Source organism: Myxocyprinus asiaticus, chromosome 17 (genome assembly GCF_019703515.2).
Source record: "Myxocyprinus asiaticus isolate MX2 ecotype Aquarium Trade chromosome 17, UBuf_Myxa_2, whole genome shotgun sequence".
In the NCBI taxonomy this organism is placed as follows: Eukaryota; Metazoa; Chordata; class Actinopteri; order Cypriniformes; family Catostomidae; genus Myxocyprinus; species Myxocyprinus asiaticus.
Window position 1 is genome coordinate 12816560 of NC_059360.1, and position 15989 is coordinate 12832548.

At 37.9% G+C, this 15989-nt stretch overlaps 1 protein-coding gene across 1 annotated transcript in view; it reads left to right on the plus strand.

The window, feature by feature from the left end:
* The window catches only part of kif26ab (kinesin family member 26Ab), a 178304-nt gene that overhangs the window by 151139 nt on the left and 11176 nt on the right, over nucleotides 1-15989 (plus strand). The window contains exons 7-11 of the mRNA XM_051722876.1: nucleotides 322-415; nucleotides 1890-2152; nucleotides 9327-9510; nucleotides 14697-14856; nucleotides 15790-15952. Coding sequence (XP_051578836.1) covers nucleotides 322-415; nucleotides 1890-2152; nucleotides 9327-9510; nucleotides 14697-14856; nucleotides 15790-15952 — 864 coding nt within the window. The remainder of the gene's footprint in view (nucleotides 1-321; nucleotides 416-1889; nucleotides 2153-9326; nucleotides 9511-14696; nucleotides 14857-15789; nucleotides 15953-15989) is intronic.

The following is a 15989-nucleotide window of genomic DNA, read 5'->3' on the forward strand; positions in this document are numbered from 1 at the left end:
ATGTAGAATATTGATTAGACTTTGCATAATTGCCTTTTTTAAATCTTAATTTAAAGCTAAGGTCCAAACACCATAAAACTAGAGTAAAAAAAAAAAAAAGAATCATTGGTTCTCGTGTCTCGTGACAAAAAGTGTGACATGATCTCATGACATTTGGTTGCGAGACCAGGTGAAACATATTTTGTAATTTTATTCACCTTACTTATACAGTAGTTATATCCAAACGTACTTGCTAAATTATGATATAATATGTTAGTGTTATAAATGTTGAATGTTAATCTTTATATATATATATATATTTCTTTTTTTTTTTTTCTACAGGCTGAAGTTTGCTCAGGGACAGTGGCTGAAGTTATTCAATCAGTGGCAAACGGGGCAGATGGGTGTATTTTCTGCTTCGGTCATGTCAAAGTCGGTAAGCTATCGTCAATAAACGCCAATGAACTGAATTGCCAGTTGGTCTTAAAAATTGTTTATTTGACAGTTTGCAAGACACTTTTATGTCTGCTATCGAAAATGAAGATCAAAAAAGTGCTTTTACTTTGAAATTGTAAGAGTGGGCCACTCAAGTGTGTGTGTGAATGAGAGGCTAGAGTGTGTAATTAAAAGCTGGCTAATTTACCCTCACATTAGAATGCATTAGAGGTCTGCACAATTGGCAATTATGCTTGTTAAAGATTGCAATGATTTATTCCTTCATTTTTTTACATTGTCTCAGCGCTCAAGCATTATTTATGACTCTTTTAAAAAGAACAGGGTAGTCTGTACAGAACATTTAATATCTTTTTGTACTTAATAGTCTGCACAGTTAAACTGTAGTTTTGCTCTTTACAGACGACATTAATGGCATTGGCATTCACAATGCATTTAACCTCTGTTATGTTGCGTATTTTCTAGTAAAACTGAATATTCAACGAGAAATACTTTAGGGTAGAACTTGATTTTATTCATAGTGATTTTATTGTATTGTGAAAATAATGATGTTTCACATTTGTTAAAATACATTTTCCCTGGTTGTCAAAAAAAAAAAAAAAAAAAAAAGAAAGAAATTAAAAAAGAAATAAATTGGGAATAAATTTTTTCCTGTTTTGCCACTTTTACTATATTGGAAACAAGAGAGAAGAAAAGAAATGGATAACTTTTCTAAAAAAATAAAATAATAATAATAATAATAATAATAATAATCAAAATAAAAAAATGCTGTGGTAAAATTATGATTTTTTTTTTTTTTGTTTTTTTTTTTTTTTTTTTCAACAACAAAATAAGACCAGTGACATTTCTGAAGAAAGTAAATACACTCTCAGAGCTAAGGTACCGTTTAAGGTACAAAGTCTTCAGTGAGGTGGTATGCTTGTTTTGGGTACATATTTGTACCCTTAAGGAGACAAAAATGTACATTATGTATAAATGTACCTTTTAAGGTACACAATAGGTCCGTAGGGTAAAATGATGTACTAGATTTAACTATAGGTACAAAAAAGGTCCCCTTGAGGGTACCACCCCAGTGAAGCCCTGAGACCATAAACTATACCTTTTTTTCAGAGAGTGTGGGGTCAATTTATTAACAATTATGAAGCATCTGTAATGCTATAGTAAAACACATATAAAATTAGTTAGAAAAAAGTTCTAAGTGTAATACGAGAATTCAAATTCATTCTGTTTCATCAGATCCCATTTAAGTACTAGTGGTGATGTAATATGATTGGTGGTTTATTGTCTAACACAGTTATCTCATCAAATCAGTGATAGAAATGCCTGCACTTGAAACACTTGCTCGTTGAGTGCTCATTATCATCTTGCCAGAATTAGCAGCTTTCTCTCTCTCCTCTCTCTCTCTCTCTCTCTCTCTCTCTCTCTCTCTCTCTCTCTCTCTCTCTCTCTCTCTTCAGGAAAGACATGCACCATGATTGGCACAGACAGTTCCACGCAGAGCCTTGGCATTGCTCCCTGTGCCATCTCCTGGCTGTTCAAGCTCATCAACGAGCGTAAGGAGAAGACTGGCACGCGCTTCTCGGTACGGGTGTCAGCTGTGGAAATCTACGGCAAAGACGAGAGTCTTCAGGACCTGCTGTCTGACGTCCCCACAGGCAGTCTGCAGGACGGTCAGTCACCTGGTGTCTACCTGCGCGAAGACCCCATCTGTGGTACACAGGTGAGCAAATTTACAACAAAACTTAACCGTATTGTAACAGTTCCTGACAAAGCACTTAATGGTTATACATTTATATAATGTACACAGTAAAAAGTGAAAATGTGCAGTTAAGCTTAAATGTGCAGCTTAATGGTGATATGTGTGTAATTTTCTTGATGTTAAAATACTTTTGCCCATCCCAACTGCACAGACAACTATAAGTAAGCCTTTTGTCTGTCACTCTGTGATGCTATCAAAAGATTGATTTTTGAGCATCTCGACCAACATTGGCTACACCAAGTATGTGAGTTTGGGGCAGGTTTTTTTGGAGGGAGTGTTTGGAATATCTGAAAATAGAGAATTCCGTTTGGTGGTGCAGAAATTACACACTTCACCTTTAAGGAGTTATTATAATTGGTACTAAAACCCAGTGTAGTCAGGTTTGATTCAGTCATATTAAATAATATTTTTTACATGAATAAAACCAGTTTAGATTTGACCAGATGAAGCACATTTTTAGGTTATTTTAAAAAATATTAAAATATTATTCCAGACTTATTATTCCACTCTTCCGGACAGGAGCTGCTCTGGTTGACGTCCGCGGTGCAGCTCAGTGATGATCGCAGTATAACTGAATGACACAGAATTGCAGCGTTCATGGCATTCAGATATTCGCTTAAAATTCCCTTATTAAAATGTGATGGGAAAAGTGCACAATAATCACGTTTATCTCAAATAACCATGGTTACAGCAAATAACTGCGATCTGACGGTTAATAATTGCGACAGGCCTAGTTATTACAGAATAGTTTTGGCTTAGTTTAATCAACAAATCTGGAATTTATGGGAAGATATTTTGGTGGTCCCATCAGTATCCATCTAGGTGAGATGCTGCTCTGTTTCACCATCCCCTCCTCCTTTTACCTTCCACTGGATGTGGGTAAATATCAGGAGGGGGGTAGTTGGAGTTTGGGGGTAGGTAGAGGGTAGTTAAAATTGCTGCCAGGTGTTTGCATCAGATGTTGTTTTTTGGAGGTCCATATGAAGCTGCACATCAAAGGCTGCCTGGAGGCCTGTGAAGTTTAGATGTGGGGAGTGGGTCTACACCCATATCTACTCCCAGGGTTCTCTCCTCTCTCCACTTACAGAGTGGCCCATTGGCCACAGGCGGTTGCCGAAAAATGCATTAAAGCTCTTGCTCACTATTGTTACCTACACATATTTCTTAAGGAACTTCACTGGAATGGGTGGCTGCTTTTTGAAATATACCACTGATCAAGTTTAAATCAGTGTTGATCACACTGAAAACATTCAAAAATATAAAGAAGGAACATGCATGGAGCAATGACCCATTCTACATTCTTAGGATTGACTTATGCAATATTGTTTGTCTTTTTGAAGACCATAAAAATACTCAACACATCTTGCATCCCTCTTGTTCCACCAGGCTTTCCTTAAGAGCAAAGATTTTGCCCTCTGCCTCCTTTATCCACCATTAACTCTTTCATTCAACAATCCTACTTTTTCCATGGGCATACTTTTCTCTATTATTGCCCCAGAGACTTACTGAATTGCCTAAATCTGTGTGAAGAGTTATTTTGATCTCCTTCTCTGTCAGTTCCAACCATACTTCCTTTTTCTCATCTTTATAACCCATTATAGAACACAACAGTGCCCAGCCTAATAATAACCCTAAAGGGAGCATGCACAAGGAGAATGACAAAGGGCCTAAGACTGAACCTTGTGGAACACCATACTTTACCATTTGTATGTTGTCTGATGTCTGTTCATTTATGCAGAACAAAGTGGTAGTACAAAACTACCCATCCCATGAAACCCTGTCTGCGATGTAATCGAACAATGTAATTGAATGAGAAACAATTTTACACTATAAAACCTTTTGATTTAAAATCATTGGGCTCATTTGAGATAAGCTAGTTCTGCACAGAACCGATCACCGTTAATCAGAAACAGGTGTATGCTGGTTAGAAATGTTTGATTTGATGTGATGTCATGGCGATGTATGTCAAAAATACTCTCGCTAGAGTGAGGCAGCCACAGTCTTTGGAGACAGGCAGCACAGTTGCTTTCTCCCAGCTGTGCAAATGCAAGCACGACAGGAAACGACTTGCTGACGACACAGCTTAATGCTCATTGGCTTAAAAACCATTTTGTTCTCTTCTAAAATGCTTGATTTTTTAAACTCTGATATCATGTTTAAATGTGTATAAATATGTGTGAATATTCCAAACATTGACAGTGCAGTCTCTTCTGTGGGATATGTGATTATCATGTTTCTAAAATATCTAAAATACCTGTCTTTATTAAACTAAAAAACAGATGAAAATACATGGCTTTTGGGAGAAATTAAATAACAGGTACATTTGGTGATGTTTATTCAACATATTCATTTTCATTTAAAAGCAACAGAATTTAAATTGTATCCACTTTATCAGCAACAAAGCACATGAACGCAAATCATGCAATATCTGCCTTTGATCTCATAGGTGGCTGATCCACTATGAGAAGGGAGAACTCTCCAACTTGACATCACTTATTTAACTCCTCCCCTAACTGCACCACCTACCCTCAAGGCTAAGTGATTGGCATCTCAAATAAGCCTATTGATTATAAGTATAAAAACTATATTTTTTCAAGTTCATTGCAAAATATTTGGATAGTGTTTCACCTGTTTGTAGTCTATATTGATTTATTATATTTATTTTAATGCTTGAATTTGTATTTATTATTCACTGCTTGACACCTGCTGCCTCCAGAATAATGTTGTTATACATAAACAGACGAATGAAAATTCTGTGTCAGGCAGATATTAATATCAGAAATATCAGGAGAAACCAAAGTTAACAACATATTCCACATTTAATGTGGCCAACAAATTCAGCTTCATCTAAAATAATTAAATGATAATTTAATTAATGAATAATTGTAAAATAATAATAATAATAATAATAATAATAATAATAATAATAATAATAAATTATTATTATTATTATTATTTGGCTATTATTATGAAAAGGCATACACAATGCATATTGTATTAATAGAATCTATAAACATAAGGGTAACATTTAAACACGGGCTTTTCATTTAGTTGTAATGCACTTCCAGTTTAAGCCCCGCCCACACACGGTTCTATCTGAATACAGAGACAAATAATTTTGTCATATGAATAAATCCAAATACAGATACAGATAATGGCTATGCTGCACACCCCTAGAGTCGGGAGACCGGATTGGTGAATCACGATTCATTATTCAGTATTATGGGTAGTGTAGTTTTTCACCAGAATGTTGCATTTAAACTATTTAAAAAAAAAAAAAATTATGGAATTTAATATCAATATAATATCATGGTTTAACAACATCAGTGCTCATGGTAAGAGTCAGGTGTGCGGACATAATCCATTCGCAAACAGTGTGCATCCAAAGTGTTTTATTTAAAAAAAAAAAAAAAAAAAACTCTTACAAAAACTCAAAACTGGGCCAAAAACTCAAACTGCCCAGAACAACTAAAGGCCTTTGCACACCAACATTTTGAATCGAAACAATAGATTCCTAATGAGCCATTCTCGCCTGGAGAGAATCTTCATGCCAAATTGCGCGGCGATAAAGCGGACCTCTTATTTACGGTGAGTGTGTCGATTTATTTTTTCTTCGCGGCCCTGACCAATAATATATAAGCTTTAGATCATGTGCCAGAAGCCGCTGCAGTTACCAGAACCACAGCAACAGGTGACACTAAAGCACAGAAAGCTGTTTTGACCACCAACATTAAACTGTGAAGTAACTTGAGAAGGAAATCCTGAACCAGCAGTGAGGATGTTTATTTCATTTGAATCAAATGCATAAAAAAAATAAAAATAAATACAAAAAATTTATATATATATATATATATATATATATATATATATATATATATATATATATATATATATATATATATATATATCATATGGGTTCTCTTAACATGTCCAACTGATGCTGCATCATTGCATCCCCTTTAAATATTATCTTATCTCATGTGGATTGTCTTCATACTTTTTCCATATTGCTGCATTGTTTGGCCTTTGCATTTAATCTTATGTGAGTTCTCTTATATCTTTAATATAATATATATCACTGCATTTTTGCCTTTTTATAAATTTTTTAACGAACAACTTTGGGGATCTTACTTGTTTTTCTCCGCCAAATATTAATATACTGATACTATTGCTGTGACTTGCAATGCACTCTGTGTACCTTTGAATACCAAAAACAAAATAATTATTGCTGTGCTATTTTTAATATTCGTTAACAGCCTCATCTGTCAGTAGCAGTATTAAAGTATCTAATAATGGGTCAGACATTATTAAGTACAAATATTATTGACTTATTTATTTATTCTAAGGTACAATTTACAATAACCCTTTTTTATTTTTATCAAACCGCACAATTATGACTCTCAGACATCACAGCTTTTTCTGTTAAAGCATAATTTTCTGTAAAGCTGCTTTGAAATGATGTGTGTTGTGAAAAGCACTATACAAATACTTGCACTCTTGGAGCATATAAATTTCATCACGTTTAATTAGTAACAGGGTTTTGAGCAAATATAACACAAGTAAATGTACATGGCAATAAGACAAAGTCAAATGTTTGTTTTAAACATTTGATTGAACAGTCATGAGTGTGCTTTACGCAGTGATTTTAAACAAATGCACTTAACACAAGTATATACAAGTATATGCAGTTGCATATAGTTAATATTGTTCCAAATGATAATGTTTTAAACGTTAAACCATTTTTTACACTCGATTCTTTCGAATCACTCCTCAGACTGTGTATACATGATACTACTGTCTGTCAACTTGTCCAGCAGGGGAACTGAAATAGTTTGTGAAGTGTCTCAAAAGTTTTCTTCCTCTTTGAGCAAATCAGCAACACATTCATCATCACTGCTTTAGCTTGTGAAATGCATTTCATTTTTTTCAATCTGCTCGCTAGAGAATTGTTTGCTTTCCTTCCTTAACTTGTCAAGTGGTTACTTCTTTTTCTCACCTGGTGATGGGCGGAGGGCCAGCCCAAATGTGTGTTGAGCCACCAACTGTACCAGGATAAAATTGCTTATTAGCCCCACCTATTGTAAAGGCATGAATGTGCTAACGGTGAACATTCGTTTAGCTTTCTATGGGAAAGGGCCATTTGTCTGTGATTCGCCTCTCATAATCATGTCACATTGGTGTGAAAAGGCCTTAAGGCTGAGAAGAGCAAAACAGGCCCACAGTGGGGTAAAACATGAAAGAAAAGAAACTGAACAAAACTATGGCAAAACTAAACAAAAACCAGGGAATGAACACAAAGCACTGACCAGCAAAAAATTGGATCAAAAGTCAGTGATACAGACCGACAGACTAGACTGGATACAGGAGACATGAGGGAATGAAACGACACCAGACAAGATTCAAAAAAGGAAAATAAAGGAAATCAGGAGGGTAACAAGAGGGACAGGAGAGGTAGATCAACTAATAATCAAATGAGTAAAGAGGCCAATGAGGGGTGCGAGGTCCATACACGAGACAGAGCATATAGGGAGAAAAAAAAAAAAAAAACACAAACAAGACCAAACAAAGACTAGAAAAATGAGGTCTGTACCATGAAGCTAGTTGAACAAACTCTGAGTTACATGATTGGTTTTAATAAAAAAAATTAAAAAAATCCAATCAGGCTTAAGTGGTACCATGATGCTGCTCATCAGCTTTCTTTGTCAACTTGATCCTAAGTTTAAGATTACTAATACCTGCACATGAATGAGTGAACAGCCAATCACATGAAACATAGAGTGAGAGAGAGAGAGAGAGAGAGAGCGAGAGAGAGATAGAGAGAGTGAACACAATTCACTTCTCACGAGAGAGTCAGTTTAATTTACCTCTCCGCTTAAGGTAGATCATGAAGCATTTAAACAGCATAACAAGATATTGGTATAAAAATATTTCAAATTAAAATGCATTTGCACTGCACAAACTGATCACAATGAAATCATAAAGAATTGAAACACATGATTTAAACAGCACAAGGAATAACTGTACAGTTATGAAGATATTAAAGACATTTACACAACAAGAAGAGACACAGCGACTGCTGCGATATCTCAAGAGGACTGCTGGAAACAAATTCTGAATGTGATAAAAATATAAAACAGCTGATATATCAATGCATATAGTGAATTCATATAGAAAAACACACAGGCTTATTAATTTTTTAAGCTTAAAAACTGTATTTAAAATATAAAAGCTTTTATATTCATTTAAATTGAAAGCTTAATGTCATTTATTAATATTATAAATTCATATAGGGTACTATTAAGTAATTAAAAAGTGAGCACTCGAATACTGTATGCAATAATTGGTGTGTAATAATAAAACATATTTGTTATTTTTTTTAAAGACATATTTTGTGTGCTGCTTATATTGAACTTCAAGTGAAATACTGTATGTTCATCTCTAGTCCATGAAAGAAGGGGTCTTGGTGGCATTCATCCATTTCTATAGCCATCTTAGTGAATGATTAAGCTTTTAATATTTTAAAATCGATCATTATTTGCAGGTATTATATTAATCCATCTTACTAGCTGTTTTATGGATATCCAAATATTATATTGTTTATATTTTATGGCTAGAGTAGGAAAATTAAAAACAGTTATAGTGTATTTAAATAAAATATAAGACTATATCTGCCGAAAATCTCTCTATTTCTTTTTAGTAAAGTGTGCATTAAGAGAGAAGGGGAAAGTGACTTCATTGCATCAGAGATGTCACTTTTAACTAGTCACAGCTGACTAGTTAAGTATCTGTTAGTGATCTGTTACCCAGAACAAGACCTGCAACTATGGCAATGAACACCCGGGAAAGGCCGACTTACTTTCTTGGTGACTAAAACCCAGAGTTGATGCAAACTAAACTAAAACTTATCTGGCTAGCCACCAAAACCTTCTTTCTGGTACAGGCCCCAGGTGACAGAATCCCGACACTAAAAGAAAACCAAACGTGAGTGTCAGGAGTCTTGAAAGGTTTACAAGTTATCGTTAAAAATCAATTTCTCAATTAATTTAATGGGATTTTTATTTCCATTTACCTGTCTTTTGCACTCTATCAATACCACTCACTCACAAACTCTTTCTCCACCCACTTCATGTTCTAGCTCCAGAACCAGAGTGAGTTGCGGGCACCCACCGCAGAGCAGGCCGCTCTGTTTCTTGATGCAGCCATCGCCGCACGTAGCACCAGCCAGCCAGATGCAGACGAAGAAGACCGGCGCAATTCCCACATGCTGTTCACCTTACATATCTACCAATACCGCATGGAGAAGAGTGGCAAGGGTGGAAGTAAGTCTAGTGTTTACACTGTGTGAGATGAAACTGCTGTAATGTTGGAGTGTCTGTGTGTAGTAAATCGATTATATTCAGTCTAGTTTAATACCTTCTCCTCCTCCTCACTTTCACAGTGAAAGGTAAACTATATCATCAGCTTATTAATGTAATAGCTGAGATATTACTGGCCAAATCAGAGTGATACCAGAATACCTTCAATTTTCCTCTCACTCTATCATGGTAGGAGGGAAATCAATCATGTCTGCTTTGACCACTTCATTAAACTTTAATGGGAATTTTAACAGACAGTAATAATTCATGAGCAGCAAACCGCTCTAATCAGAGTGCAGAGGTACCTGTCACTATGCCATCACATAGCTGATTTGCATAGGTAAATGCTGTGCTGGTCACAGCATCTAATAACAGTGGAATATTGAAGCACCCTTAAATGGCTTCATCAAGCCTGCTGATTTTAAATGCTAAGAAACATTATATGAGAAAAACAGCAAAAGGACGACAAAAATGCTAGAAAAGGAGAACATAGGTTCTTCCTGCTTTTCACAAATGTAATGATATAGTGCAGTCTAGTTTCAAGGTCTGGCATTTTTCTAAATTATCTTGTGCAATAACACATTTGTGTAGCCCACGTGGTGTGAAATGATTGTCATCTCAGATTCACCATTTATCCTTCTGTCCGACTTTGTGTGGAATAAAACAATAGTAGTTCAAATTTAAATGAAGATAATAACCATCATTCACAACTTTTGTGTTTTGGCATTGTGTCCACGATGTCTAGTAGTCATTTGACAGGGAACATATTTTGTTGACATATATTACCAGTCAAATGTCTGGACATACACCACCAGTCAATGTCTAAATAAAATATAAATCAAAATTATCTTATATTTTAGCTTCTTCATTGTAGCCACATGTTGCCTTTATTGCAGCTTTGTACACTCCAGACATTCTCCCAACCAACTTCATGAGGTGCCACCTGGGATGTTTTTGAAACAGTGACTACGTTTACATGGACATTAGAAAGCGGGTTATTGCGAGAAAGGGTCATATTGCGCGACAGCAGCGTTCTTGTTTACACGCACTGTTTAAGTGGAATACTCTTTACTCGCGTATACATGTGTCTCGGCCAGTAAGCAGCTTTCTCCAGAGCAATGTAATTACCCTGTGATGCTTGTGTAAATAACAAACATGGTATCCGAGGAAGGCTTCACTATTTTATTCTCTGTTGCTTTGCTTTATTTCCAGATATTCCAGATTTGTTGCTGTGTTTGTTTCCTTACCTTTCTAGTGAGACCTGCAACAGAATTGTGCTTCAGAAGTGGGGATTCCCTTTACATAAAACTCTGGAATTCCCTTAATGTACAAGCGCATATATGCAAACATGAGGGACCGTCGACATTTTACAGTGGTGTTTATAAATGGGTATAGTTTATATAGTGTGTGTGCTTTTCCCACTGTACTTCCAGAAATGTTTTGTTGACTTGTTGTTGGGCTCCATCCTATGAGGTTTGTTCTCCAGTCTGTTCAAGGAACATGCACACTCTTCAAAAACCTGTTAGAACGCTGCTTATATTTACATGGCCACATAATCAGCTTTCTCCGGCAGAAACCTAGGTGCCTCTCTTAAACGGCGCAAGGAAATCGGCATTCTTGTTTACATGACGTTTCAGTACGCCACTTTCTGCAATAACCCGCTTTCCTTAAGTGCATGTAAACATGGTCAGTATTGGAGTTCTTATGTATGCTGGCCAATTGTTGGCTACTTTTACTCCATTATACAATCCAGCTCATATAAAAAAAAAATAAAAATAAAAAAAAGTTTGTTTTGTAAAGAAATTCATATGTAGGCACAATTTATATGTCTCCAATATTAATTTCAGCAATGTACCTATTAGCCTTTAGATCAAGAGGGTTTTAAGATCATGTGAAACAAATTAAGTCAAGTGTAATCTAGCTGTTTAATGGTAGTGTAGCGGAGTGTAACGAGGCAGATGAGAAATGAGGATCTAAATGCAGCTTTAATGAAAAACAAAAGATGAACAAAGTAACTCAGAATAAAACTAAACAAAAACCACGGGAAACCAGGCACAGAACATGACAACACATGTAAAGACTGACACAGAAACAAGGGGAAACAAGGGCTTAAATACACATGGGCAAACAAGGAAACGAGGAACACCTGGGGAAAACAGTCAGGGGAAAAACCAATCATAAAATGAAACTAAAAAAGGACTACAAACTAACAGGAATGAAAGAATTTCAACATAAGTCAACACAAAAACAGGGAATATGTGACAGATCCCCCCTTTTAAGAAGTGGATTCCAGATGCTCCAAAAAACAAAAAACAAAATTGTCCATGGAGTGTGGGGGGAAAAAGGTAGTTCAGGGGGGCACAAGGGGTAAACAGGCAGTTCAAGGGGGCACAAGGAGAGCAGAAGAACAAGGAAAAGACAGGGAGGCTTGAAACCAAGGCGGAGCCGGAGGGATGGAGAGCCAGGGCGACGCTGCAGGCTTGGAGGACCAAGTAGACCAGGGCAGATCAGGCGGACGGCCAGGAGACCAGGGCAGATCAGGCGGACGGCCAGGAGACCAGGGAGAAGACCTCAAGGCGGGGACAGGGTCAGGAGGCCTGGGAGGTGGCCGCAGGGCCAAGACAGGGTCAGGAGGCAGAGCCACTGGAGGAATAGTCTCTGGGGGTGGAGCTGCTGGAGGCTCGAGACAAAGAGTCCTGGATGAATGGGAAATGACCTCTGTGGTCGTGGGCAGAGACTCGGGAACGACCTCCGTGGTTGTGAGCGACGACTCAGGAACGACCTCCGTGGTCGTGGACGATGACTCAGGAACGACCTCCGTGGTCGTGGACGATGACTCAGGAACGACCTCCGTGGTCGTGGGCGTGAGCAAAGACTCGGGAACGATCTCCGTGGTCGTGGGTGTGAGCAAAGACTCGGGAACGATCTCCGTGGTCGTGGGCGTGAGCAAAGACTCGGGAACGACCTCCGTGGTCGTGGGCGTGAGCGAAGACTCGGGAACAGAAACTTTTCTTCTCTTCCTCCTCTGGATGGCCGAAGTTGGCAACGCTGGCTCTGGGATGGACGAGGCTGGCAACGCTGGCTCTGGGACGGACGAGGCTTCTAGCTCATTGACCGTGGCAGGCGTGGGCGTTGGCTTGTTGGTCATGGCAGGCATGAGTACTGACAAGCTGCGAGGAAGGGTCTTCATGACCCTACGCACCGACATAAGTGGTGGATAATTTAACTTGGAAACAAGAGCCGTGGGAGGCTGGGCTGTGGTATGGCATGGAGCAGGCCGAGGTTTGGCTGTGACATGGCATAGAGCAGGCAGAGGTTTGGCTGTGACATGGCATGGAGCAGGCTGAGGTGTAGCTGTGACATGGCATGGAGCAGGCTGAGGCGTAGCTGTGACATGGCATGGAGCAGGCTGAGGCGTAGCTGTGACATGGCATGGAGCAGGCTGAGGCGTAGCTGTGACATGGCATGGAGCAGGCTGAGGCGTAGCTGTGACATGGCATGGAGCAGGCTAAGGTGTAGCTGTGACATGATATGGAACAGGTTGAGGTTTGAAAGATTCGGAAACCGGAACCGGGGTTGAGAGAGGAGGTTCCTCTGAACCGAATGTCTCTAAAATTAACTCCACATATTCCTCCCACGTGTAATCACCGGTCTCTGGCAATTCCCTCCACTTGTGAGCTATGAGGCCGATCTGATACAAGGACTTCAAGTGGGAATCGGTAAATCCCATGTGTCTGTCAACGGTGCTAAACAGACGAGAGTATTCTCTAATTGGTAAGTTCGCTTGGCTCAGCTGGACAAAGCACGCTGCTAGATCCATTTCGGATGGTCAGTCCGTCTGTAACGAGGCAGACAAGAAATGAGGATCTAAATACAGCTTTAATGAAAAACAAAAGATGAACAAAGTAACTCAGAACAGAACAGAACAGAACGGAACGGAACGGAACAGAACAGAACGGAACGGAACGGAACGGAACAAAACGAAACGAGGCACAGAACATGACAACACATGTAAAGACTGACAAAGAAACCAGGGGAAACAAGGGCTTAAATACACATGGTCAAACAAGGAAATGAGGAACACCTGGGGGAAACAATCAGTGGAAAACCAATCATAAAATGAAACTACAAAAGGACTACAAACTAACAGGAAACAGGAACTAAAAAAGAATTTCAACATAAAAGTCAACACAAAATCAGGGAATATGTGACACTGAGGGTAAAATCATCTGAACAGTTTGTCATCTTCAGATTCTCAGACTGACACACATTACCTTTTGTACCTGTAATGCTTACTATATAATGTTTTTTTCATGAGTTTTTGTCAACAATCTGCTATATCCATAGAGAAAGAGTGACTAGACAGCACATCACAGTGACTTAGTCCAAGACTCACATGTGTATTTATGTGTCATATTGAGGATACTTTCATTATAGATGTTTAACTAGGCCAGACTGTTCCAAGTTTGAATCATAGCGGGCTGCGTGACTTACACATGAATAAATCACAAACAATCTTGTTAGCTGCAGGTGTTCTCTGGGGCTGTTTATTAATATGTCTGTGTGTTTCCTGTTCCTCACTCTACCCTACACTACCTTAGTTTGAGAGTGTCAGCAACGTGCTATAACCGCACTGGCAACATCTCAAACTGTCAGTGATATCAGTAATCAGGGTTGTCAGTGCTTCTGTATCAAGAATGATTAAGCTGAAAATATATCTTATTTAAAATAATTTACTTTATTCACACAAGTTTACTTTGCTCGCAACTGTGAAATTTTGGAATAACACGAGGAGGTTTGAGAATGAATTAACTGCTTTAATTTTTTTCTTACCACTATTGCTATCTTAAACATTATATTAACACAGTAGTTATTAAGGTTTTTTTTTAACTGCTGTAATTTTCCATGTTTCCACGGCTATCAAAGTTTATTATATTAACGCTTTTGCTATTATGTTTATTAAGCTCTCAATTTGGAAAGTTTTTAGATGAAAACTGAATTAATATAAATTAACTTGAAAGGTGCATTTACATTATGGTTGGTGGTACAATGGTATGTAATGGTTGTGGTGAAAACATTGATTGTGCTGAACATGTCGGAGTGTTTGGACCTCAGGAATCACTTCTCTTTTTCTTTATTTTGCTCTTCAGTGTCTGGTGGTAGGAGTCGATTGCATCTGATTGACCTGGGAAGCTGTGAGAAGGTGCTGAGTAAAAGCAGAGACGGAGGAGGAGGTCTGTGTCTATCTCTCACTGCGTTGGGGAATGTCATACTGGCTCTGGCCAATGGAGCCAAGCACGTTCCATATAAGTAAGAAACATTTTGTTATGAAATGCATGGAATTCATATGACTGGGACTTCTGCAAAGCATCTTGTATAAGTAACTTCTGTATAAATATAGGTTATAATTGTGCCATGTGAAAGCAAAACACAGTAACTACACATTTTGTTAAGATTCTGAGCTATAACTGAAATCAGGTCTGTTAGACTATGATCTGTTCTGTGAAAGATGGTTTTGGCTCAACTACTCTGAGATTCAGAAAAAAATTGCTGTAACTACAAAATTCACATTAAAACCAAGTAAATATAAATAAAACAACCATTTTTTTTTCTCTTTTAGTGTTGATGTAGTTACTGTGTTTTGCCTTTTTAGGGCAGCATCATCAATAGTCATATAATAGGCTATTTTCTATAAGGAAAAGTCAAGTGGAATCTTACATAGAGAATAAAGGATTTTTTTAGTATGACAAAAACGTCACTATCACAGGAATGGCCATTAGCAGCAAGTGTATGATTATTCGGAAGATATCTGCCTCAGGTAAATTGTGTTTCAATAGAAGACATAATACAGAGGGTGTTGAGCACACAATCAAATCTTCCAGCGACAAGCTCATACCTGTGAACTTGTGCTGACAGGTTTATTTTTCGACTTGTACACTGTAATTCTGTATTCCGCTGGGGCCATAGATAAATCTTGCGTCTTGTTTTAAAAAAAGCTCTGAAACTAACATCTAGTCTGGACTATTCCTCTTTTCTGCTCTAGAACCTATGGCAATATTCACATTTAGCAGTACTGCAATATAAACATCTTTTTATGACTAATATGATGGCAGGGGTATACAACTTTCTGATGGTTGTATGCTTTTAGGGAACATTTAATGGCTTGGCTCTCTCAGTACATGAGTAAACAGCTCATAGTCAATCACCCTATGATTATGCTGACAATCAAACTGTATGTTTTAGGGATAGCAAGCTCACAATGTTACTGCGTGACTCCCTGGGGAATATCAACTGTAGGACAACCATGATTGCCCACATATCAGACTCTCCTGCCAATTATGCAGAGTCTCTCACCACCATTCAGTTGGCCTCCCGTATCCATCGCATGAGGAAAAAGAAATCAAAGGTAATTTTAAAGGACTAGAATTCAGGAAAACTCTATG